This window comes from Drosophila tropicalis, unplaced genomic scaffold (genome assembly GCF_018151085.1).
Source record: "Drosophila tropicalis isolate 14030-0801.00 unplaced genomic scaffold, ASM1815108v1 contig_878, whole genome shotgun sequence".
NCBI classification, from domain to species: domain Eukaryota; kingdom Metazoa; phylum Arthropoda; class Insecta; order Diptera; family Drosophilidae; genus Drosophila; species Drosophila tropicalis.
In genome coordinates, this window is record NW_027173374.1 from 8,104,737 (window position 1) to 8,127,930 (window position 23,194).

Sequence of the window (23,194 nt, forward strand, 5' to 3'; positions counted from 1 at the left end):
TCACACTCCCACACACATCCTCGTTGTTTTAAATCGTTACGAAATTGGTTTTCAATTTTGAAGTCTCATGCCGAGGGCAAACTCAAAGAACTCAAACTCCTAGAACTTTATTAATGCTTCTTAATGGATTTTTCGTATAAAGGTAATTTCGGAGACGTATTTATAATAGAAGTCTTGGCCCGATTAAAAGACTAGTCAACTGAAGGGAGTAACCTTCATAAGAGGATTGTCCTTAGCCAATAAGTTAGCTGGCCACCCTCTTATATGGGGGCTGTTTGTATGCCTGTTGGCTCCTGCCAAGGACTTTCGTGTGACTCTTAAACCTATGTACATACGTTTGTATGTGTATACTGTGACTGTACGCGTGTTCTTTGCTATTATTGCTTTAAACACGATTCCTTTACGCCTTTAGCTTTTTTATTGTGTTTGTAGTTTCATTTTCATGCACAACATTGGACTCTTGAAAGTCGATATAATATAATGGCAAAGAATTTAGTCAATAGAATTATTGTCATCTACCTAATTACCTATTTATTTTCTAATGTACATAGGTTTACAATTAATTTTAATTTTAAGTTCCAAAAATTGAATCCACTTTTAGAAAGTTTATAAGTTTTTGGTAAAATATAGAATTTATATTTCTCTTTTCCTTTCTGGTTTATAAAAAATCTGTACCCATAATCTGTGCAAAACGTCGCTGCTCTTTCTTAGAAAGCTTAAAAAAGGTTCTATCCGTTTGCCTCAACTCGGCCACGTTGTGGTAAGGTGGCCAAAAATTTGTATAGGAAGTCCATCTGGAAATCAGCATTAAAACATTATAGTACCTACATACATATATACATTTAGACACAGATATTTGGATTTACATACTTGACGAGAGCCGCTGCATCAATCGCCCTAGCTGAATGATCTATTAGCATTTTAATTTCACGCATAAATTGTGCATTATAATTATGTCGAGCCTTTCTATAGCGTGCATCACATACGATATGACTAAGGAAACAGTTTAATGTAACGTGAATTAGCAGATGAGGTGAACCATTTTATATTTACTAGCTAACTTTAAAGTCTGTATAACTTGGATAATGGATCCTTCTATAGTTGATATCCTTGGCCTTCCACTTAAAGTTGTCGATAGATGATATCAATAATCTTTCTTGAGCATTGGCATAGTTTATCGATTTGAAGTCGAAATACGCTTGTTTGATTAGGCGAGTTTCATTTATTGATTGACCATCTCCAAACCGTGCATGAATTGTCGATCGTTTTGTGTCCCCAGTGGAGTACAGACTTGGTGAACGTGGCAAAATTGTCTGTCCCTGCATTTCTTTTTTTTTTTTTTTTATTTTCTTTTATGATACAGTTATGTTTATAGAATATATTTTTTTAAGGTGAACCTAATCCTACGACACTTTTATATCTATTGAATGGAATTTCAGGGCAAACTTTTTTTACGATAACTTTTTTGACTCATATAGTTAAAGTCAGGTAAGAATTCTTCTGGGAATTCAGAAGATGAAAGAAGTGAAGTAAGCCATCAGACACAAACACTGCTATAAAATGTTGATAAAGTTAAAAATTAAGGAGTTTTTCTGCTCTTGATTCCAAAGTACAGGGAAGATTACTTCCCATTATACAAATATCACTCGATCTATCTATCGATCACAGCAAACATATGAAATTTGATAATGTTGATAGCCAGAACTAGGCAAATGACAAATACTTACTTGTACACACAACATACATACATATACATATACACACGTAAAAAAAAAAAAAAAAAAAAAAAAAAAAAAATTTAAATGAAATAAAACAAAAAAATATATAAAGCAGAAGGCACAGAACTTGTACGGTTAAACATTACCAATATGGAATATCATAAATCTCAAATCGGTTTCCACTTACCGACTTTCTTTATTCGAAAAGGATCCAGTGCTCAGCGTAATCCTGATTCTATATTGTCACTTAAGAATATATCACGAAAAAGTCGTGTTACTGATAAATATCAAATAGCCGGACCTTTTTCGGGATGTTTGCCGGACATGAGTCGACGGCATTCATTGGACAAGGTATTTGTGCAAAAGGACTTTATCCCTAGTCTTACTCAAGACTTTACGGCACACAGATATCTATGCTGCGATTCAACAGTTAGTCTCTCGCATAATGTCAGTTATTCGAATTTTCATATACCACTGTAAGTTCAGATAATCGGGCATTATCGGTGAATCGTAATGTGCTTTTATTGCAGTCGCATACGTTGTTTGGATAACTATAAACAAGCCAGGCGCAAATATGAGGATCAATTGCAAAAGGAGATATCGAATCTTGTTGACTATCAACCATCTGCTTTGGAGGCAAGTCAATTTGTGAGGTATATATGTATATTTAGTCAGGTGTCTTCTCTTAAAAATGTTGTTTACTTTGTTTTTTTACCAGATGGATGAGTTATTTAACACTTTGGCCACCATTTCATACTACTATGGAATTAAATTGGACTACGAAGAATTTTTTCAAACTGGATAAAAAGGAATTGTCGCGTTTCAGAAAAATAATGTCAACCGATTTGAGATGATCTTTCCTATTGATCTGTTTATAAAATATATTATTAAAGATCTGCTAAAAAAAATCTTCTCTCATTATTATATTCGTTGGGTAATTGTAAAATCTCACCCCAATGGAGGCCAAAGAGCACGGAGTCCGATTACATTTTGATTTCTGCTCGAGTATATAAGATCGCTCGCATTGTGTCGTCAACACAGTCAGTTGAAAAGCATAGATTCCGGAAAAGAAAAAGGCAGTCAAAAAATATGAATTTATTGACATTGAGTTTTATTTGTCTGTATTTGTTGCAGAAATTTTACATTTTGGCTTCTCCCCAGCAAGGTAAACACTAAATATAGAAATGTTAGATCGCTTGGTTAACTTTTTAGTTTAGTTTAAAGTTGATCGTTCCGATGATTGCGGAATATAAAGAGCGACAAAACTCTAATAACACCTCCAAATTGAACGCCATTAAATGCTCGAAAAAGTGATATGAATTTTGAGCTTGTATAGAAATCTGTAGATCTCATTTCTTTACTATGATTTTTCATATTTTTTCACTGGTTTTCACAGTTTGGCCAGATCGTTACAGAGCTAGGAAAAGGATTCTAAACAATTTGTTGCCCTTTCCACCGAATTGTGGACCAAATTCCATTAGCTTTAGGATTTTTAATGGCAATGATACGGCTATTGATGAATTTAGCTGGATGGTTATATTAGTTTATGTGGATCGTAAGTACATGTATGACTAATAGAACTAATACAACTTCTGACTTATCAGTTGTATTTTAGCTAGAGGTAATCGACATTTTGATTGTGGCGGAAGTTTGATTAACAATCTATATGTTCTTACCGCTGCCCATTGCGTGATTGAGACTGAGCAACGTCGACTGTAGGTATATGAGCTAATCCAGCACATAATCTAAGTTAAGCTTCCCCTTGCATTTCCACTTGTTTGGCATTAGGGTAAACGTTCGTGTGGGTGAATATGATATAAGTAAGCATATTGATTGCGTCAGAGGAGTGTGTAATCCAGCAATTGTTGAAGTGCAGGTCAAAGAGTCAATTTTTCATCCACAATATGATGATGACAATGAGAATCTTCATCATGACATTGCCTTGTTGCGTCTGAATCAATCAATCGAACTGAATGGGTACGTCCAACCAGTTTGTTTGCCCTTGGCCAGAGCTAGTCCACCCATTTCGGCCGAAGAATTGCTAGTGGTATCCGGCTGGGGCTGCACTCTAAAAAGTAAGAAATCGCAATTACAATTTATTGATATTATGTGATCTTTTATGTTTTTTTTTTTTTTGTGTAGACCAGCCAAGTAACATTAAACAGCGCCTATCAATTCGCGCTACCGATCATGAGACTTGTGTCAATAGATTCGCCAGCGCAGGAACCACTCTGATCCCATCACAGCTATGTGCTGGCGGTGAATTCTTACACGATAGTTGCAAAGGTGATTCGGGTGGACCCCTGATGCGCCAGAGCTATAGAGGAGTCTGGTATCAGGAGGGTATTGTCTCATTTGGCAAGGGTTGCGGACTTAGAGGATGGCCTGGTGTCTACACACGCGTTGCGCACTACACAAATTGGATACAAGACACAATTAGGCCATAGTAAGAAAAAGCCAAAATAACCATCCTAGATCTAATACATTTACATTTTGATCTACACTAATTAAAGAATACAAAAGATAATAGCCAGGTTCAACACTATTACTTTACATCACATAAACAGGTTAAGTATTTGATGCGAAGACTTGACCATTGACGGGAATGTTGCTAGTAAAATGTTGCAACAAATAATTGTTGACAAGCAGATAAACAAATTAAGGTTGCTTTACTTTTTTCAAGTTTTTTTTATTCATTTTTTTTTTAGTTTTTCTACTCTTGTTTTTAACATTTTTTTGTGTTGGTAATTTTTTAAAAAAAATTTTAATTTTTTTTTTTTTTTGTTACGTTAGTTTAGAAATTTTTTTTTTTTTTTTTCGTTTTGTATTGGGTTTTTGTATTTTTTTTTTTTGTTTGTATTGTTTTTTTTTTATATGCATCATTATAATCAATTATTAATATAATAATAGTAGTAAATATTACTCTTTATGGTTTAAACTATCACGTTTTTCACAATTATCTCTCATTCTTTTATTTTCTCAGTTTTCATTTTCATTAAGTAGCTTACAAATTTAGTTTCTGTTTAAGAGATGTATTTCTCCCTTATACTTGTTTCACGTTCATTTCAATTTAAAGGTATTATATTATAGTTAAACTTCAATTATATTTTGTATAAAAATTAAAAACTTAAAGAGCACATAGAAGGTCAATAATCAAGTAATTATATATATATATATATTTAGTCATATATATTTATGTGTGTTTTTAATTTAGAATCGAAATAATAATGGAAAAGAGAAAACATATATGAAGAATTCAAGAGGACAAACACTTGAATGTGTGTCCAAATAGAAAGTTTAATAATACCCAATTACAAATTTAAGTTGCAAATCTCTATTACACATTTGTATATATTAATATGTTTGTGTGTGTGTGTGATATATGTGTGTTATAATGGTCAATCTTTATATTTTATGGTAAGCTCAGAAGCATGCGGCAATTTGTGAGTTTTGTGGTGTGTTGTGTTTGCGTATGTGTTGTTATTGTGTATGTGATTATAATAAGGCGACAATTTAAAATCAGGAAAGAATATTTACAGATATCTAATGTGAAAAAAAACAATTTTAATTTAATCCTTCTTAAACTCTTTCTTTTCATTACTTTGCACTTTTCGATTGCTTATTTTAAGATGAGGGATTGGAAAGGAGAACCAAGTAAACTGATGGATTGGTTAACGCTGGGATGGTGGGTGGTTGAGGTTGCTTGAGGAATTTCAACTGATCGACAGTATTGGCTACCTGCAGGGGCATCAAATAAAAAAATTTCATTTCGATTTTCATATTGTGATTACGTTTTAGGATCAATCATACGCTTTCTATATGTAGATATAGGATATCGATATAGATATATGTATGTATGTATATATAAAGTTATTAATTATCAGTATTAAGCTTAAGTTTGATTTCTCACATATTCTCTTTTGTTTTTCATTATTTTAATATATGTATATTATTTTATTAACTATGCAAAACACATTTCGTATTGATTTTGTATTGTTTTTTTTTTTTCGTTTGCTTAATTCGCTTTCATTTTTTTTATAAGTTTTAAACTTTTTTTGGACTTGACATTTTTTTGCTTGACTTTTTAGTTTTTTTTTTTTTTGTTTTGTTTTGAAATGTTTTTTTTTCGAATTAAAATAACAAGTGCAAAATCTAAATTCAACAGAAAAAAAATGTAAAATAAAACAAGGCGGTTTTTCTTTCTAAATGCTTGGCGGGGTTACAGAGTTTCGAATCAATGTCTGGAGGCGTGAGGATAAAGTGCATATGAGGTTTACTATCGTTTGCCTCAAGATTACGGATTACTAGTATGTCGGTGTGTCTCTTAACGATTATGCTACATCTACGGTTTGGCCATCAAAACGAATGAATTAATGAACCGCAGTGACGCAACGTTGTTGCTTTAAACTAAACTAAGTTTTTTGCGCACAAAATAGTAGAACAATTTGATTTACAATAAGCAAATGAAACGTATGCACGTTAAATAAAGATCATTGGGAGTCTTGTTGCCATTTATATAATTTCCATTTCAGATAGATTAAGTTAATGTTGTGAATAAACATTAATTATTATCATCATACGCTACAATACAATTGAAGCTGCTTTCAGTAGTAGTAGTAGTAGGAAATATGATATAATTGAACAAAAAAAAAGTAAATAAGAATAATAATAATAATCTAGCTGGCTGGCACTGGTACATAGAAAGCGAACAGGACCTGCTAGTACCTACTGATGTATGTAGGTGAATTTGGTTGATATTAGGTTCTTGTATATGTGTGTGTGTGCTAATAACATTGAGCATTTCATATAAGCAACCGTGTTTCGTTTTCTTTTTGTTTTTTTTTTTTTTTAATTAGATGTGAGAAACAAACAGAAAAATAATGTATCATAACTACTAAACCAACTACTAAGCAAATTGCAATAAACAAATTTCAAATGTTTTTCCTTTAAACTTAATTTATGCTAAACTCTAACGACAACTTTTCCCATTTTACGCTTGACTCGAATACTACCAAATAATAAGAAAAATAAACAAAAGAGAGAGAAGGAAGCAAATATTGAAACAAAATGTTTGCTTCCAACTAAGTCCTAAATGAACTTAACAACTAATCGAAAAATTTATGTATATATGTGTATGTCGAGTTATTTCTGCGACGATGACGAGGACGATGAGGTCGCCGTTGCTGCTGTTGCTGCTGCCGCCGAGGTGGAGGCTCGCACTACATTCGATTGTGTGCCTGCTGCTGCTGGAACTGTTACTGTTGACTGTGGCTTGGATTTTTGTTGTTGCTGTTGCTGCTGCTGCTGACGTTTAGGACCCAGACCCGAATTGCTACCACCACGACGTAGTTCATGCTGAGATCCCTGATCTCGATCACGATGATTACGATTCGCAATCTGTGGCTTGTTACCCAACGAACCACTGCGTATGCGCACAGTGCTGCTACCGAAGGAGCCGGTGCGTCTGCGATTTTGTTGCTGCTGATTGTAGCCGCCATAGCCTTGCTGTTGATGGTGTTGCTGCTGCTGTTGATGTTGTTGCTGCTGCTGTAGCAGACGTCCCACATAGTCACTGCGATTGGTAATAGTTGTATTGAGACGTCGACCACCAGCTGTGGCTACAGCTGTGCCATCACTCTCCGATACACTACGATGACGATTGAGCTGACGCCCAGGATTGAGACTACCCACACCCTGAAGCATCTCATTGATCTCGGGTTCCACAACACGAAAATCTTCAATAGTCTTGAAACTCTGTAAATATTCGGCTAATTTCGGCTGCACTTCCAATTTCTCTCTATTTTTGTAGTACTTTAGGAAGGCCCAGAACTTCTCGAGACCGTAAAGTTGTCCTAATCGAAAAAAGAATGAATTGTTTAGAGTATAAAAGAAGATTATCGCAACAATCAATTGCTTGCTTACCTGTTTCATAGTCGGATATGGTTTCGTCCTGGAAATCCTGATAGATATTCGGTCTAAACTTCTTCTCCAAACCATATGAGAAGAAACGGAAAAGGCACTCGAGCCCATAACGGAAGCCATTGCCGGCATCCTCTAGGGCCAGGGTACGGAATTCATTATACATGCTCTTGTTAAAGTTTTCGCGCAGGAAGAATGACCAAAACCGATATAGAGTGTTCATCTCCTGCGACTGGCCATAGCCCAGGCGACGTCGCTCTTTTAGGCAACGTGAATGATATTTGTGATAAGCCTGCTGGGTGAAGTTGTTCTCCTTGAGCAGTGCATGCGATGGATGTTGGAATACGGGCAATGACTGCGGTACCGATGATCCAAAAGATCCGTATGAAGAGGTGGTTGGTGAAGTGCCCGCCGACGAACCCATCGATGTGGTGCGTGGCCGATGCTCAACGGTGTCAAGCAGCCAGCCGACGTGAGCTTCCACCGGAGGATTGGCCGTGTGGCGTAATTTGCGTTTTCTCGGGGTACGTGGATCAATGGAGTGCGAATTGGGTGCGGCATAAAAGCGAGCACGTCGTGATTTTAGTGTGGAGTTAAGCGTGGAATTAAGCGTAGTGTCACCCACAAGAGTTTCATCTAGATCGTGATATTGATCCACATAAGCAGGCGGCGGCGGAGGAGGTTGTTGTTGCTGTGGACCCAATCGGCCACGACTGCCGGCCAGCTTCTCGAAATCAGCTTGCGAGATGACATTTACAGTGCGATAATCGGCCGGTGTAGTCCATAGATCCTCCTCATAGTTAGCAAGACCATCGTTGATAATATTCTCCAGATCCTGGGTGATTTTCGTGCGTGAAGTGAAATCGGCAGTGCGATCGTAACCTTCGTGCTTGGGTGCACGTCCCACCTGGGCGACAATTAGCAGCTTGTTTATATCACGATCGGCAAACTCATAATCGGATTCGTCGTCGTCGGAGAAATTTTCGGTGAAGTTATTAATGCGTCCAGTGGCAGGTATGGGATCCATCAGTTCCTCGTCAAATTGAAAATCTAGTTCTTCCTTTTCGGCATGGCACTGAGCGGATGGCGCAGCAGCTGTTTTGGAGGAGGAGGATTTGGAGTTGGTGGAGTAAGCAGCGTTGGCAGATGGTTTTTTGTTGTTGTTGTTGTTGATGGTGGTGTTGGTAGTGGTGTTGGTGACAGCGGTGTTTGTGGTTGTTGTGGAGGAAGCATTGTTGGTGGATGTAGTGGAAGTGGCGACGGACACAGCAGTGGATAACGTGGATGAGGTGGCTTTGGAGGATGTGGCGTTGGATGTAGACGAGGAGGACGAGGACGAGGTGGTTTTTGCGGTGGATTTGACAATTTTGACATTTTTGTTATTGTTATTATTATTATTGTTGTTGTTGTTGAGCGTTTGTGAAAGCGGTTGTTGTTGTTGTTGTGTTGACGTGGACGTGTTGTTGTTGGTAGATTTAGTAGCATTTTCTTTTAAAGCATTTGTTTTCGAGCGTCTCTTTACCTCTTTCCACATGCCCTCCGGCTCCGCCACCAAAGCAACTGCCCCCGAACCAGCCTTAGATGATGCTCCACCCCTCTTGTCCGGCGTCGACGATGACTGCGGCTTCACACTCTCGGCCAGTCCACTCAAATGTCCGGCCAGCTCAGCAGCCCCACCTTCAACATGTTGCGTGAGGGCGCTGATAGCGTTCACCGAATTAAGTGAGGCAATTGTTGTCCGCTGTTGCTTCTCCTGCAGCATCTTGGGCACAAGATTCTGCGAATTTCGCGGCACTGGTGGTGGCGGTATGCTAGTCAATGGCTGTGTTGCCATCACTGATGTCAGTATGGCTGGTGTCACCACCTCTTCCACTGGTTCAACCGCCACCGGTTCAACCGACTCTTTTGATCCAGGTTCAGAGTCGAGTTGCTGCTTGGTTGAAGCCTGGTCTCCACCCGTTGGCAGCGATTGCTCTTTCAAATCGGGCACATCACTTATGGGCCAAATGGTTGGAGTAGTTTTGGTCCGTACCTTGTAACCCTCAAATAGCTCCAATTTGTCCGAGTCTTTAATGGCACTGACAATCAAAGCAACATCTGTGGTCAAGGCTAGGACGCGATGGAACGAGGCTATTAAAGTGACCGGTATAAAGCCTTCTGGATCCATTTTGCGGCGCAAAAAGAAATCGCCGGTAAGATTTTCGGCGCTGAAATAATATTCACTGTGGATAACAAAATGGAAAGGAGGGGAAGAAGAGACGTGTTAGTTTGATAGAAAACTAAACTATTGAAGCAGGTGCACTTACACTTGTTTCTTAATGGCCTCTTTGACACTGTTGGCGTCCATTTCAATGTAGGCAGCCGGCACATTACCAAAGTAGTGAGTGCCCATAAGGACATAGGAGGATTGCGATGAATCTGCGCCAGCTGCATCCGCTGGCAAAAAGTTTGCATAATCGGCAGAAGCTAGCAAATGGCGTGGTATGCGATTAGTCGGACGACCTGGTCCCTGTCTTGAGAATCCACCCCGGCCTTGCCGACCGCCCCTGTATGGCGTGCGGAAGCGACGCGGTGCCCTTCCGCTGGCAGCTGCCCCGGCACCACCTGTTGACCCTGGGCCCGAGCGCTGCTCATCGTTGGCGACGGCGCTGCCGCTGCTACGCCAGGAATCCACGCGCTCGGATGGAGCAGACGTGCGTGTGACGTACGAATGCCGACCACCCCCACCGTGTGGGCGTGTTGACTCCGTTGAGGTTGATGCTGCTGCTGCAGTTGAAGATACTGCTGCTGACTCGCCACCGCGTGCTGCTGTAGGCGCTCCACGCTCGTGATAGGCACGCGGCGGACGCCGTTGTTCGGCTGGATCGTCGCTGAAACGTCGATTTGGCCGACCGCCAATTGGCTTGGGACGGCTAGATTTTGCCAGATCGATTTGCAGCGGACGCCACTTGTGCTTGGGTATCTTCTTATTGATGGCAGGGCCGGCAATGGAGCCAGCAACTGGTGCAATTGTGTTGCTGCCAGTGCTTGGTTCGATGATAGCTTCTCGTTGAACTTTGGCGACATCTTGTCTGGTGCTTGTGCTGGTTGCTTCTGTCGCAGTAGTTGCTGCTGCTGCAGTGGATGATGTTGCTACTGTGGCAGCTGTTGCTTGGCTTTGGCTGCTGCTAGTGGCGGTGGTTGTGGTAGTGACCTTAGACTCTGTGGCAATTTGACTTGGAGTAACAATGGCTGAGGGCTGGTTGGCTACGTTTGCTGTTGCGGCTACTTTGGCTGTCTGTTTCTTAACTGCTGCGTTGCGTTTGGGTTCGTTGCTGGGGGCTTTGCCACTTCCAGAAACTCCTCCAATAAGTGTTGGCCAATCACCAACGTTGCTAAAATCGCTGGCCTAAAGAATTACAGACAAGGATTTATGGAGGTGGAGATCAAAGAAGGAGGGGAGACAACTTACCTTCTGATTGACCTTCTTTTTGTCCTTTACAACAGATCTGGCAAAAGCATCTGCTTTGCTGGCATCAACTAAAAAAAAAATTGAAGAGAACAGAAAAATAAAACAACGTGTTTTATTTTTTTAAAATAAAGAATTAGGCCGCAGCAGCACAGCTCGAATGAGACGCAATTGCGCTGAGAGAGACTGTGAATCAGCGTAGAGAGAAGAGCGTGCACCTACAGTGAACACTCGATTCTACAACGGTTCTCTATGAAATTAAAAAAAAAACTTTACAAAAAGGCGTCCTCACCAGTTGTTGTTGTTGCTGCTGATGTTTCAGATTTCTTTATTGTTGCGGGTGGTGCTGTTGTCAATGTGGTTGTCGTTGTTGTTGTTGTTGCTGCTGCTACTGCCGTCTGTGTGGGTGTTGTTGCTGCTGCAGCTCCCTCTCTTTGTGTCTTTTTGTTGCTGCTTTGTTGCTGCTGTGCTCCTTGATTATTATTATTATTATTGTTGCCACTGATGATAGTCTGTTGCTTGGATTGCTGCTGCTGCTGCTGTGGTTTTGGCTGCAAAACACGTTTATCCAATGGTGAGGTTCCTGTCTTTGGACTGCCTCCCGTCTGTTTAGTTGCTGTTGCTGATATCTGCAAGACCAAGCACAAAATTGTATGGGGGTTCAGAAAAATTTTCCACAGCGTTGCTCCTCTTTTCAAGGGGGAAAATCAATTCAACTTCGTTAAAAACAACTCTCAACTCCACCCAATCACGTGGCGGTTGCGGCTAGTCTACGCGCAGTTTGCTCACAATATTGCTCCTACAAAACTTTTGGATGATGAATACATGTACACATATTTTGTATGGGAGTGTCCCTAACCCAGTTTCAGATTCACATTGTTCCTTTTTTTTTTTGGATAATATACAAAATATATAGTATAAGCACTTGACAGATAATTGTCGGGGTCACCGTGGAAAATTACCTAAGTTTATATGCCAATTTTTGGCTAACTAAGTTGCGGTATTGCGCCGTATCTTATCGCAAAATAAAAACGTTGTTTGTTTCACTTTTACTATATTTAACACAATCTTGTTTAAACAAATGTCTTTCAATAATCAAGTATTCTTATTTTTTGGTTTTTGTAAGTATCGGGGGGAACGATTGCGTCCGTTCTCTTAAACTGCTCGATGAGTTCTGTGCACGACGAGCAAAACAAAGCCAATGATGACTATAGCTTGGACGACTCGGGTGCCTCCATTTGGTCGACGCTGCTGCTGCCATTGCCTGCCTGTGCACGCGTTGACTACGTGAGCAAAAACGGCAAGATACACACACACACACACTCACTTACACACAAAAAACAAAACAAAGTAAATGTGATTCAAAACAAAAATAAAAAGAAAAACAACAATTGCCATTGCGCCGGTTATTCGATGCGAGAGAGAGAGAGAGAGAGAGAGAGAACAAATAGCCGGCGCGCAGGGCACCCTGTATCGAATAGATACAGGTTTTACTCTACAAGAGGGCGTGTGTGTGAATGTGTGAGTGAGGACGTGCGTATTGTTTATCGTACGATTTCATTTTCTTTATATTTTGTTTTTATAAGCATTTTCTTAGTTTTTATGCGTAAATTCCGAAAAAAACATTTAAACAAATGCCCCACTTAATCATTTTAAATTCTATTTAAATTGACACTAGTAAATCAATGGTAAATATTTAATAGTTAAATTAGCATCAGTATCCATTTATTTCATATTGTTTATATAGTGCTCTCTCATTTCCACCATGCGGCGACGTGTAATACGGTAGGAAAAACAGCAAAACAAACAACATGTGATTTTCGGCACGTAGGCCCAAAAACGAAGCCAAGCCATGTAAAAGTGGTGGAAAAACTCCAAGAGTAAAAGCAGGGGGGGGAGAGAAAGAGAGTGTGACAAACAGCAACAGCATCAGAGAAAGAAAGAGAGATGGATACAGCTATCTTTGGATTAAAGTGGATCTTGGAAATACTTTACAACTTGACAAAGAATGTGTACACATACACAAAGATATTTCTCTACTCTGATAAAGGGTTTCATGACTTTGAGATAATGTTAGTTTAAAATTTCCTCAAAGTGAACACAATTAATTACTATTAATAACTCCGTAGTAGTAATACCTCAATCTTATTGAAGAAACCATAAACTTTTAGCTCCTTAATCAAATAAAGTGTATTCAAGTGTATGCTTCAAAGTCTTAGAGAGATTTAATGATCAAAATGTTGGTTCCTACAGCTTCTTAGAGCTTCCATGCGGCAGATCACGTAAACGTAAGAAAATATACTTAACAAAAGGTTCTCTAGTCGTATGCTAAATATTGTTTTGTTTTTTGCTGTTTCCTCATTGTGAATCGATGTCCTCCAAACAGACTTAAATTCGTTAAGCTCGATAATTTCAATGCCAATTTGCAATTTGTTTAAATATTTTGTTTGACTTAATGGCATCAAAGTTGCTTTCTTATCTAGCTTGACATTTCGAGTCCACTGAAAATCAAGACTGAGTACTTACGTCTTTGATTTTAAAATTATTTCCAAATTAACAATTGAGTGTGTCATAAAAGTTTAAAACAGAGATTAGAGGTACATATGCATGTACATATATTGTATTAATTCAAGGTCATATTGAATGTAAAAAAAACAGCACACATTTGTTAATATAGACTTTATATAGACTAATATGATGATTGATTCTAACAAGACCGTATTGCACGATTGTCCAAAGACTACTGAGGCCGGTTGAATGCAAAAAAAAAATGCTATTTCAAGCAATAAAACGTGCTAAAAGACCCACATTCTCCCAAACATGGCATGGGGACGAGATGGGGGCCATTTGAGGCCGAGGGGTATTAAGTTAGAAGTGCTTCTACGTTTTAGCAAATTGAAATAGAATGCCGGCCGCGTAAAGTCGTTATGTAAACGATAATAACAACTAAATATGAGCCAGGAGACAACAACAATAACTACGAGGAGTGGCCGGTCGAGCGGGTTTCGTAAAAGATAGAGATGCAAAATGAAAAAGGTGCATTGAGAGAGAGAGAGTTAGAGAGAGACAAAGAGAGAGAGCAACCCGAACACTTATCAGTAGAAAGAAAAGAAATCACAAACTAAACTAAATTTTCCATACACTATCCTATTAAATGATTACAACTATGTATATCTCTAGATTCATCCGATCTTTACCATTTTGCAAATGACTTCATTATTTCCATACATACCCAACAGTTTGAGTACGATTTGGAATCTCGAGAGATATTTGATCTCTTTAGTCGTGGATCATTAGATCTGTCAAACAGTATAATAAACTTGCTATACCCGATATGTAAAGGCAGCAGAAAAAAAAGGTCACCACTTGAATGCAAACAAGTTTATGAGTATTTTATTTATTTTACTCTTTTCCCTTTTTTTTTTCTATTTATAGCCTTTATATTTTATTAGCCAAAGTGAAGAAAGAGGAAAGGAGAAGTGTTCGTGTGTGTGTGTGTGTGTGTATAGAGCGACGAACTCCATCAATTTGAAGTGGTGGTGGAGTCATCGCGGGGGGGTCAAATGTTGTTTTCGTTATGCAGCAATTTTTTACTTAATGCGTAGCTGGGAATTAGGGGCGTAACCCTTATCACAACAAGCGCCATTTGTACAAATATATGGATCTTTATAGGGTATACTATGTATATGATAGAATTTTCAAGGCGAAAACATTCTAAAATAATTGAACACATTCATAGATAGGTGCAAAAAAACCTGATAGAATTTAATTTAGGCTGGTGATTAAGTCATCAATATACTCTACGTAGTAAAAGTCCATTCAATTTAAACGCAGAATATTATATATTTACCAAAAGAGAAAGAGTGCAAAGAAAGTTTAAAAGATACATTTGGTTAATGTAATTATACATAATATATGTATGTACATATATATTTTGTTGGTTGGTCATTTCTTTTGATCGACCAAATGTCTTTTTTTTGTTGAAAACAAAGAAATCTTCCGGAAGGAGTAACTTTCGTTATTTTTTACAATTTCTTTTGGGTAACATAAATTAATAAACAAAAAGGATCTGTTATATTTTTAATTTAACAAAACAGATCTTTTATTTCTTAATGAAATCGACTATTAATCTGTTGATATTTTTAGCAATTTTTTTATAATCATTTTAGATTAATATATATCTTTTGGGAGAATTTAATTTATATAGAGAATTTCTGTTTCAGAAGTGCTTGCATAAGGTAAATGCGACTATTTTTCATACTAATCCAGAATGCATATATATATTTACGACCGTTCGATAGTTGTATAAGCTGATTAGAACTATCAGTAAATTAAAAGCCTCTATGATTCTTGCATAATTATGTTTTTGAAAAACAATAATCATATTTTATTGATAGTATTGTTTATTAGTCACAGTAAACTGATAATAAAAGGGCACTCAATCTATATAAACAAAGCATTCAATGACAGGTCTTTGATGTTGGTATCGATCACACCTTTAAGTGTTTATCTATTGACCGATATCGGTAAACATTACACGCTGGAATTGGTAAACATTGGCACACTGCATGATTTCTAATCGCCTTATATTTAAAAATTTCTATTTATTTCTATGCGGGGGGTAAGAATGATCTCCAAGTTGCGATCTTGGGGTCATTTTGTCATAATACTTGCAATTCAAATCAAATAATTGTTTTATACGTTTTATGGATTTACTAATTTTAAAAATATTAAGAGAAAAATTACTTTGAATTTATTGATAATTTGTGAACGTAATCACAACAAAGGTAGACAAGAAAAGCAGGATGCAAATTTTAAAGTCTCATATCACTCGTCGAAGAAAGCAAATGGAAAGAAAGAACATACACAAAAGGCAACGAACAAGCAAATAACAACGGAATATGTGTAGGCAAATGGAAAATTTTCCAACTAAATACAAATAAACATTAACAACAAAAGCAAAACCCACAAGTCGCATTTTCGTACCCACACAAAGACAGACGGGAGTCATTTAGTCGAGGGGCTCCATATTACATTTCAATTTGGTTTAATACATATACAGTCTGCCCTTAATAAGCAATGCGGTTTGGTGGGCATCAACCTGTAGCAAGAGAACTCGTCTCAACAGAAATATGATAATCGAGTCGTCATATTGCTACAACAAACAACAATTGAACAATAGACAAAACAAATGGCAAAAAAAATTACTAAATGAAAATTAAAATAAATAATAGTATAGGTTGATGCTCGCCGGGTACAAAAATAGAACGTAAATATGCGATTAGTCGTACGAAATATATAGTATTATCTATGTGTGGTCAACATTGGCGCTAGATTCTACTTTGTTTACGACTAAAAACCTATCACCAACCATAACACAAACAAGGCTCAAGGTAAACGACACATGGCATGTAATAATTCAAAGACTATCGATCGCATAAAATTTTGCTATTTCGAATTAAGATCAACATAAACAGAGAGTTCATAGAGATATAAGATCAAGTGTGTTTACATTATTTTATAATTGTATTGTTGTGACTTAATTGAGAGTATTAATATTACTTTCATTTGAATTGTCAAGTTGACGACATATATTTACTTTCGGTTTCATGATTGCTGTTATTCTTGTTCTCGAGCAGCGGCGACAGTGACGATGACGGTGTCGTATACGTAATATTTATATGAAACAGGAATAGACCTTATATATATATGTCTATATCAAGTTATAACTTCCACGTCTACGGTTTTGTATGTCTTGTTGTTTGCGTTTGTATGTGTAAAGTATTGTATAAATTTTTATTTGTATATTTTTTCAGTTAATCAGTTCGCAACAGTAGTTCTTTCGTTATTCACCACAAGATTTCATTAGTGTGGTGAGTTTGTAACACGTGCTGCTGCTGTTACTTTATTTGTATTTTGACGCGTCGATTACACCTGTCTTAATAATTATTTCAGCCGACGTGTTTCACGTTTATATGTCCATAGATATTTTTCACAATTAGCAGCTGACGCCCAGTTCCGAAGGGGCAACACGTCAACTCGTACTAAAGTGATGTTAGATCATTGCACTAGGCAGTAGGTCGACACGAACACCTGGTAGAAGCATCTAACGGAAGCCACATTTACCGAAGAGAGAATCTTGTTCGCTTCGAACCACGAGACGAAGAAGAAGAGTCTCTTTCAAAAGCTTCCTAATTGCCTCATTTGCATATCCATCGATAATTAAGTTAGCTTCATTTCTATTTCGCTCTCCTATTTTACGTTTATTTAACTATGGCTCGAATTTGATATATTTTCTGTACTGAACAAAACACATTACTAAGTTCTTTAATCTCTATATCAACTTATATAGCCTATATAAGTTAAATAGGGCCTTTACTTTACTTTAGGATAACTTCTTTCTCAAATTTAAGCTTAATAACACAATTCTATAAAAATAAATGAGCTGCTTTAACAGCTGATTTCAACAAAATCAATTCGAGACAGTTTACTACAACGAATTTAACAAGAGTATATTGATAATTACATATTACACCGATTTAATTTCTGAATTTCTTGCAATTGAAAGAAGAGGACAAAAAAAGTAAGCACTGTGACAAATGAAAATTAGCCACACCTTGTTTGCTGCAGTGTGTTTTTCTTTCATTTTGTATCGCTTTTTTTCCCTATTCCGTTTTTTATTTTGCTTTTGTTTATCATACTAGCTTTGTATTTATGTGTGATGTCAAATTTGTATACTCTATAGCTTTCTGTGTAGTGTGATGATTTCGCTGTTGACCTTGACATTTATTTTTAACTGACAGAGTCTTCTCTACCAATTCTCTCACATCAGCAAAAAAAAAAAAGAAAAATGACGAACGAGAAAATCCAATTGTAGAACCAAAAACGAAGGCTGAATTAGATAGATACAAATACTCAGAGACAGACAGAGAGAGAGAGACTGACAGAAATAAATAAAAACGACAACAAATATAATTTGTTTATGTTGTTGCTGCTGTTGTTGTTATTGTCGGCGTTTGATTGCATAATAAACAAAAAAGAAAAAAGTAAAAATCAACAGTTCGTTTCTGCTGTTTCTTTCCTCCTACTGTTCGATGGCATTTTTTTTTTTTTGTGTTTGGCTTTTGTTTTGACAAAATGTTTCTTTAGATCTCATATTATGCAATTTTATTCTAGCTACAATATAAATCCCGAAGTCGCACGACATTTAATGATTTAAACAGAAAGAATAGGTTGGCACAGATGTCCTTAAATTACGAGAAACTATTCGTTCCCTATCGGTCTAGGCCTTTGCCTACCCTTTGACATTCTGCGTGACTAATGTCATCATCTAACAAGTGTGAAAAGTTAGGGGTGAACTCACCTTCCAAGCATTCACTTTTGGTGGTGGAGCTGCTACAAATCTTTTAGTTTGTTGTCCTGCGGCTCCCGCCGTTGCTCCTGCAGCTCCTGGAGCTGTTGCAGCAGCAGTCTGAGTGTCACCATCGGCAGATTTACCCTCGTTACCGCTGCTAGTTGCTTCCAAACTAGCACTGGGTGAGGTATCAGCTTTACGATCTTTTTTTGAGGACTTGCCTCCTCCTGCTCCGCCACCGCCATTGCCACCAGCACCAATTGCAGCAGCACCGCCTGTCGATTTGCGTGGGCTACCGCCGCGAGGCGCACGAGAACGTCCTTCTTGACCAGAGCGTCTGCCGCCCCCTCCACCACCCACAGATTTCTGACCAGGGCCACTGCCTGGTTGCTGTTGCTCACGATTTGCGGGTTTATCTTTGCGTGCTTTCTTACGGTCACGTCGATGATGCGAAATTACCGGAACGAAATCATTATTATCATCCAGTTCAGAGGAGTTTTCGGCAGTGTTGTCACCACCAGAGGCAGCAGAACGTTTCTCGCCGGCCAGCGTTTGATTGACAATTGTTGGGGTATCAACAGCGGCTGCAGCCTCAGCGGCAGCGGTTTCCTCACTCCATGACTTAAGGCTCTTCAAATTCGGTTGATTCTCCTTATTGTCTACAGCTGCGGCAGCGTCGGCTACCCGTGGCTTTTTGGTGTCCAAATTCTGAACAACGTTGGCATATGACGTGGTGGCGGCGCCGCTGCTGGCTGCTGGGCCAGCAGTGGTGGTAGTTTCCTCCTTGCTGGACATGGCGTCAACGAGTCTAGACTCCAGAGTAGGCTTCTGCACTAAGCACTACTCCAGATTGTTGCTGTTTCTCTGAAGCGGCTCCCTGAAGCACGCAACTAATGAGTTATGAGTTGGTTTTTTCTGAAATAAAAAAATTGATTTAATTACTTTATTTATTAATTAATTGCACGCGCCCGCCTCCCATCCATCAACTACACACATGCACTTTGACCTTTACCAAGGGAGGAGGAGGACACCCACACAAGTTTTGCTGCCCTTGCGGCTTGACTAACAATTTATAAACTGGCCATTTCCTTAAAATTCGATCTTAATTCAAGCATAGCCAATTTCACGCTAATACCGGCAACAGTTATAACACCAAATCAACAAATTGCCAACAGTGAAGCACAACAAATTTGAAAGTAATAGTGAATTTATTTTAATATTATGCAGCAATATTCCACAAGCAGCAGTGTCAGTACGAAGTGAGGTTAGACCCAAATGCCAGCCCTGCCCTGCTCCCCCCGCCCCATTACACATTCTCACACACACACACATTAGCAGAAGAACACACAACAATGCTGTTAACAGCGCTCGCAAATGATGCTGTTAAATTTAAAGTGGCTCGCAAATGATGCTTTTACATTAAACGGAATCACTAGGGAAAACATTACATCCATAAGAATGACTTAATAAAAGGGAATCTGATGTTTTTTGTTGTTTAGAGAAATCAATTCCTGTTGTTGCCAATGTTGGTACTGGTTATTTGTTTTTGGTCATGTTAAGGATTATGCAACATTAGGGCAGGCACATGCATTTGCTGCAACCCTGAAGTATAACAGCTGATCGTTGCAGCTTCAAATTTCAGGAAAAGAAATAGTCAAAACTGGACCCCCACCCACCCACATTCACACACACACACACTTTTACGCACACATGCAGACTTTAAAATATTATCAAAATACACACCAACAAATTAAAAAGTCGATTTGACAACACAAACGAACGAACGAAGAGGCTAAAAACAAGAATTTGATACACAAAATGTTTTGTCGTTCACTTCTTGTTATGTTGCCTTATTCACGTTTCCACTACGCACTTCTTCGGTTGTTGTTGTGGTTTGTATTTCGTATTTGCTTTTGACGGTCTGGCGTACTCGTCCCGCACACACCACACTAGCACTGACTCTCTCGCTCTCGCTCACTCGCGCACTGCTGGTTTGGGTAGTAGGATAGAACGTTTTGGTTACGATTCTTTTTTTTATACGCGAATCGAATGCAATTGATATGGTCACAAATTGCAATATTATTTCAATTGTTCCTTGTTGCCGTGCAGTCGGTGGAAGGCTTCTTCTATGTTTTCACAGCACTCTGCAGCATTATATCGCCCGAAAACGAAAATATAATGGTTAGCCAGACATGTGGTTTTACGCCGCGGTCGAAAAGAAGGAAAAGAGCCAGCGATAACGATAGCATCGATTGTCGATAGAAAATACAAAATATCGATAATAGGCATTTTCGTTTTCTTATCGATAGAGATTCATTGGTTCCGACAACTGGTTCCAGTTCCGGAGCTCGCGCCAGCCTTATCAATAAATTTGCACACAAAAAGGCACCCACACTTTTGGGGCTTTTTCTCAAAAACCGCTCAGTAGATGTTGATATATCCCCCACTCTTGAAATATCCCCCAATCGAACAAGCTACCGTGCATTGCTTGATGCTGGCTCTGGCCCGAGATATTCGAGCTCAAATATGAATGTAATTTTATTTACGATTTTTGTATGGGCAAAATCATGGGTTGCTCCACTGATAAGCGATTTTCTCAAAAACTGCTCAGTAGATATTAATAAAACTTTCTGGAGACATTCTTGAATATGTGGCGCTCATTTTGGCGTATAGTGCATTGCTTGATGCTGACCCTGAGTGGAGCTATGCTCCAAAATGTGGGGAGCCGATTTTTCCAGTGCAAATTTTTAATACTAAGAACTTTTAAAACCCCCCAAAAACTAGTTAAATCAATTGATTTTGATTCGCTTAACAAAATAAAAGTTCATTCCATCCGAAAAAGTTAGTAAATAAAGAAAAAATGAAAAATTAAAAATTGCAAAAAAAGTTAACAGAGGGTTAACAGAGGACCGTCGTTAACTCGAGTTTAACATCGTCGCTAACTTTACGGACATCACAATTTCAGCATATTAATCAAAATTAAAGTAAATTTTTACAGAAATTAATCGAGATTTCAGTGTTGAAAAGCTAGATTTATAGCGTTGCCAGTCTGTTTTTTGGCGCGTTCTTTGAATTTTTTTAGTATTTTTTTTTATTATCGATATCGCTCACATGGGTGTTCTCGATTTACTGCGCGCCAAAATTAAATTGTATGTATATTCCAATAAGAATAGATTTTAAATATTTTAAATAATTGCGAGATATTTTAATTATATCAGACGCAGTCTCGTTTCTGAAAAACCAATATTTATTATTTTAATGAAAACTTTGAAACATTTTGTTAATTTATATGCAATTCATAATCTCCGTTTGATAGCCACAGGAATATATATTGAAGAAATCCACATTCTGCTTCAGGCCAAGATAAAAAACGCTTTCTGCCAAATCCTTACCGAACTCACAAAAGTTTTGCGCATAGAGGGTAAAGAAGATTCGCTTATTGCTCAAATGATAATCCTTTAGTATTTCATTCTCATGATCGTAAATTTCGCGATTTCCTGTAGTTGAAACTATCCAGTCGCTATAGTCTTGCCAAGCGAATCTAAAGCTCTTTAAATAGATTACTGCCAGCATCCTGGCCTCGTCCAATACGTGGACAAACTGTGGCAATTTGAGGCATTCGATTTCCTCCCGGAACCGTGTGAAATCGCGATGTCTTTCCGTGCTATTGAACAGCGTCATATAGAGATGAACTGTGAAAGTGGGATAAAAGTAAGACATTGGTTTGTAGCGACTCTGGTATAAATAAAGGCTCCAGTCTAGCATTGTTCTTTGTACACCCAATTCGTAAGTGGAATTTCGTTTGCGATGCTCCTCCAGATTACGTACATTGTGCTCATAGCTCTCTCTATAAATGCGTAAAGCTCCATATTCGCGATTTAAATCTCCAGCATGAAAATAAACATGCGGCGTCCTAAACTTTTCCTTATAGGTTGACAGTTTGTTAATCAAAGGATGCGAATGTGCCCCAAAGTGGATCCTAGTCCGATTCACAAATCGCTCCACGACATTCAAAAAGTCGTCAAGTTCATGGTTGCTGCCCTTCACCAGATTCTTGGTTATAACGTATCCAAACAAGGGCTTAAAGTACTCGAAAGTCTCGCGATAGCAGTCTTCTAGAGCTCGATGCGCATTACATGAGATGAAAAAATCCAACAGCTTCTGCTTGGCCTCAAATTTCGCTGGATCGTTTTGAAGCTCTGTGAGCAGCTGGATGAGCCCACTTATCGGAGGCATATGACCTACAAAGATTGGAATTTTGGAACTAGAACTGTAACAGATCATCTGGTTAGGTGTTAGGTGCTACATACCCATTACAGAGAACAATGGACGATTCTCACTGCAAACATAATCATAATAGCTTTCGCAAGCATACTTTTGCGAATTGATGGAATTATTCAAACGTATGGCCATGTCCTGGAGTTCCTTGATCCGCAGATCAGACAGATGTCGTACATAGGCCACTTGTGCCTGTCCTGCGCCTAGGCAGACACATAAAAAGAAGCCCACCACAACTCTCAACATTATGATTTCTGTTTTGTCGCGTCGTGCCACAATCACGTTTGTCCAAATACTGAGAGCCAAGATTTTTGACCTCAGGCATATCAAAGTATATATGTATACATTTCTACTTAGGAATTGTACATACATACATATTTATGTATACGAACGTCCGTTCCGTTCTTGCCATTGCTCAAGCTAATGTTCGGAAAGCTCGGATTCTGTCCATGCATCGATAAGAATGTCAAGTCGTAT

At 38.3% G+C, this 23,194-nt stretch overlaps 3 protein-coding genes and 2 long non-coding RNA genes across 8 annotated transcripts; 2 read left to right on the plus strand and 3 right to left on the minus strand.

Moving 5' to 3' along the window:
- Window positions 1-505: 505 nt before the first annotated feature.
- Window positions 506-1,450, minus strand: LOC137585416 (uncharacterized). Of its 2 annotated transcripts, none has more exons than XR_011033559.1 (3): window positions 1,062-1,450; window positions 871-993; window positions 506-794 (listed from the first exon to the last, which is right to left on the minus strand). It is a non-coding gene; the product is annotated as an uncharacterized lncRNA (long non-coding RNA). The 2 variants fall into 2 exon arrangements; XR_011033558.1 differs by having other exon boundaries at window positions 1,054-1,438.
- A 348-nt stretch (window positions 1,451-1,798) lies between these two features.
- On the plus strand, window positions 1,799-2,626 carry LOC137585312 (uncharacterized). Of its 2 annotated transcripts, none has more exons than XR_011033545.1 (3): window positions 1,799-2,194; window positions 2,249-2,354; window positions 2,437-2,626. It is a non-coding gene; the product is annotated as an uncharacterized lncRNA (long non-coding RNA). The 2 variants fall into 2 exon arrangements; XR_011033544.1 differs by having other exon boundaries at window positions 1,806-2,194; window positions 2,249-2,371.
- A 622-nt stretch (window positions 2,627-3,248) lies between these two features.
- On the plus strand, window positions 3,249-4,318 carry LOC137583768 (serine protease 7-like). The gene is made up of 4 exons (XM_068298886.1): window positions 3,249-3,273; window positions 3,334-3,433; window positions 3,507-3,793; window positions 3,861-4,318. Exons 1-4 carry the CDS (start codon window positions 3,249-3,251, stop codon window positions 4,163-4,165), a joined length of 717 nt encoding a protein of 238 aa, XP_068154987.1. The 3' UTR covers window positions 4,166-4,318.
- A 346-nt stretch (window positions 4,319-4,664) lies between these two features.
- Window positions 4,665-20,655, minus strand: larp (La related protein). 2 transcript variants are annotated; one of them, XM_068300748.1, is made up of 7 exons: window positions 20,313-20,655; window positions 18,449-19,354; window positions 11,378-11,714; window positions 11,089-11,156; window positions 9,944-11,025; window positions 7,641-9,859; window positions 4,665-7,570 (listed from the first exon to the last, which is right to left on the minus strand). In XM_068300748.1, exons 2-7 carry the CDS (start codon window positions 19,232-19,234, stop codon window positions 6,861-6,863), a joined length of 5,202 nt encoding a protein of 1,733 aa, XP_068156849.1. In that variant the 5' UTR covers window positions 19,235-19,354; window positions 20,313-20,655; the 3' UTR covers window positions 4,665-6,860. The 2 variants fall into 2 exon arrangements, with proteins under 2 accessions (XP_068156849.1, XP_068156848.1); XM_068300747.1 differs by having other exon boundaries at window positions 20,183-20,655.
- A 971-nt stretch (window positions 20,656-21,626) lies between these two features.
- On the minus strand, window positions 21,627-22,962 carry LOC137585387 (uncharacterized). The gene is made up of 2 exons (XM_068301146.1): window positions 22,750-22,962; window positions 21,627-22,680 (listed from the first exon to the last, which is right to left on the minus strand). Exons 1-2 carry the CDS (start codon window positions 22,850-22,852, stop codon window positions 21,725-21,727), a joined length of 1,059 nt encoding a protein of 352 aa, XP_068157247.1. The 5' UTR covers window positions 22,853-22,962; the 3' UTR covers window positions 21,627-21,724.
- Window positions 22,963-23,194: the final 232 nt, after the last annotated feature.

Coding starts and splice junctions, on each gene's coding strand:
- LOC137583768 (XM_068298886.1), top strand. CDS start 3,249: ATGGTTATATTAGTTTATGTGGATC. Junction 3,274..3,333: donor TATATTAGTTTATGTGGATC/GTAAGTACATGT, acceptor GTTGTATTTTAG/CTAGAGGTAATCGACATTTT. Junction 3,434..3,506: donor GAGACTGAGCAACGTCGACT/GTAGGTATATGA, acceptor GTTTGGCATTAG/GGTAAACGTTCGTGTGGGTG.
- larp (XM_068300748.1), bottom strand. CDS start 19,234: ATGTCCAGCAAGGAGGAAACTACCACCACTGCTGGCCCAGCAGCCAGC. Junction 11,715..18,448: donor CAAAAGTGAATGCTTGGAAG/GTGAGTTCACCC, acceptor TTGGTCTTGCAG/ATATCAGCAACAGCAACTAA. Junction 7,571..7,640: donor CATATCCGACTATGAAACAG/GTAAGCAAGCAA, acceptor TTTTTCGATTAG/GACAACTTTACGGTCTCGAG.
- LOC137585387 (XM_068301146.1), bottom strand. CDS start 22,852: ATGGCCATACGTTTGAATAATTCCATCAATTCGCAAAAGTATGCTTGC. Junction 22,681..22,749: donor TCCATTGTTCTCTGTAATGG/GTATGTAGCACC, acceptor CAATCTTTGTAG/GTCATATGCCTCCGATAAGT.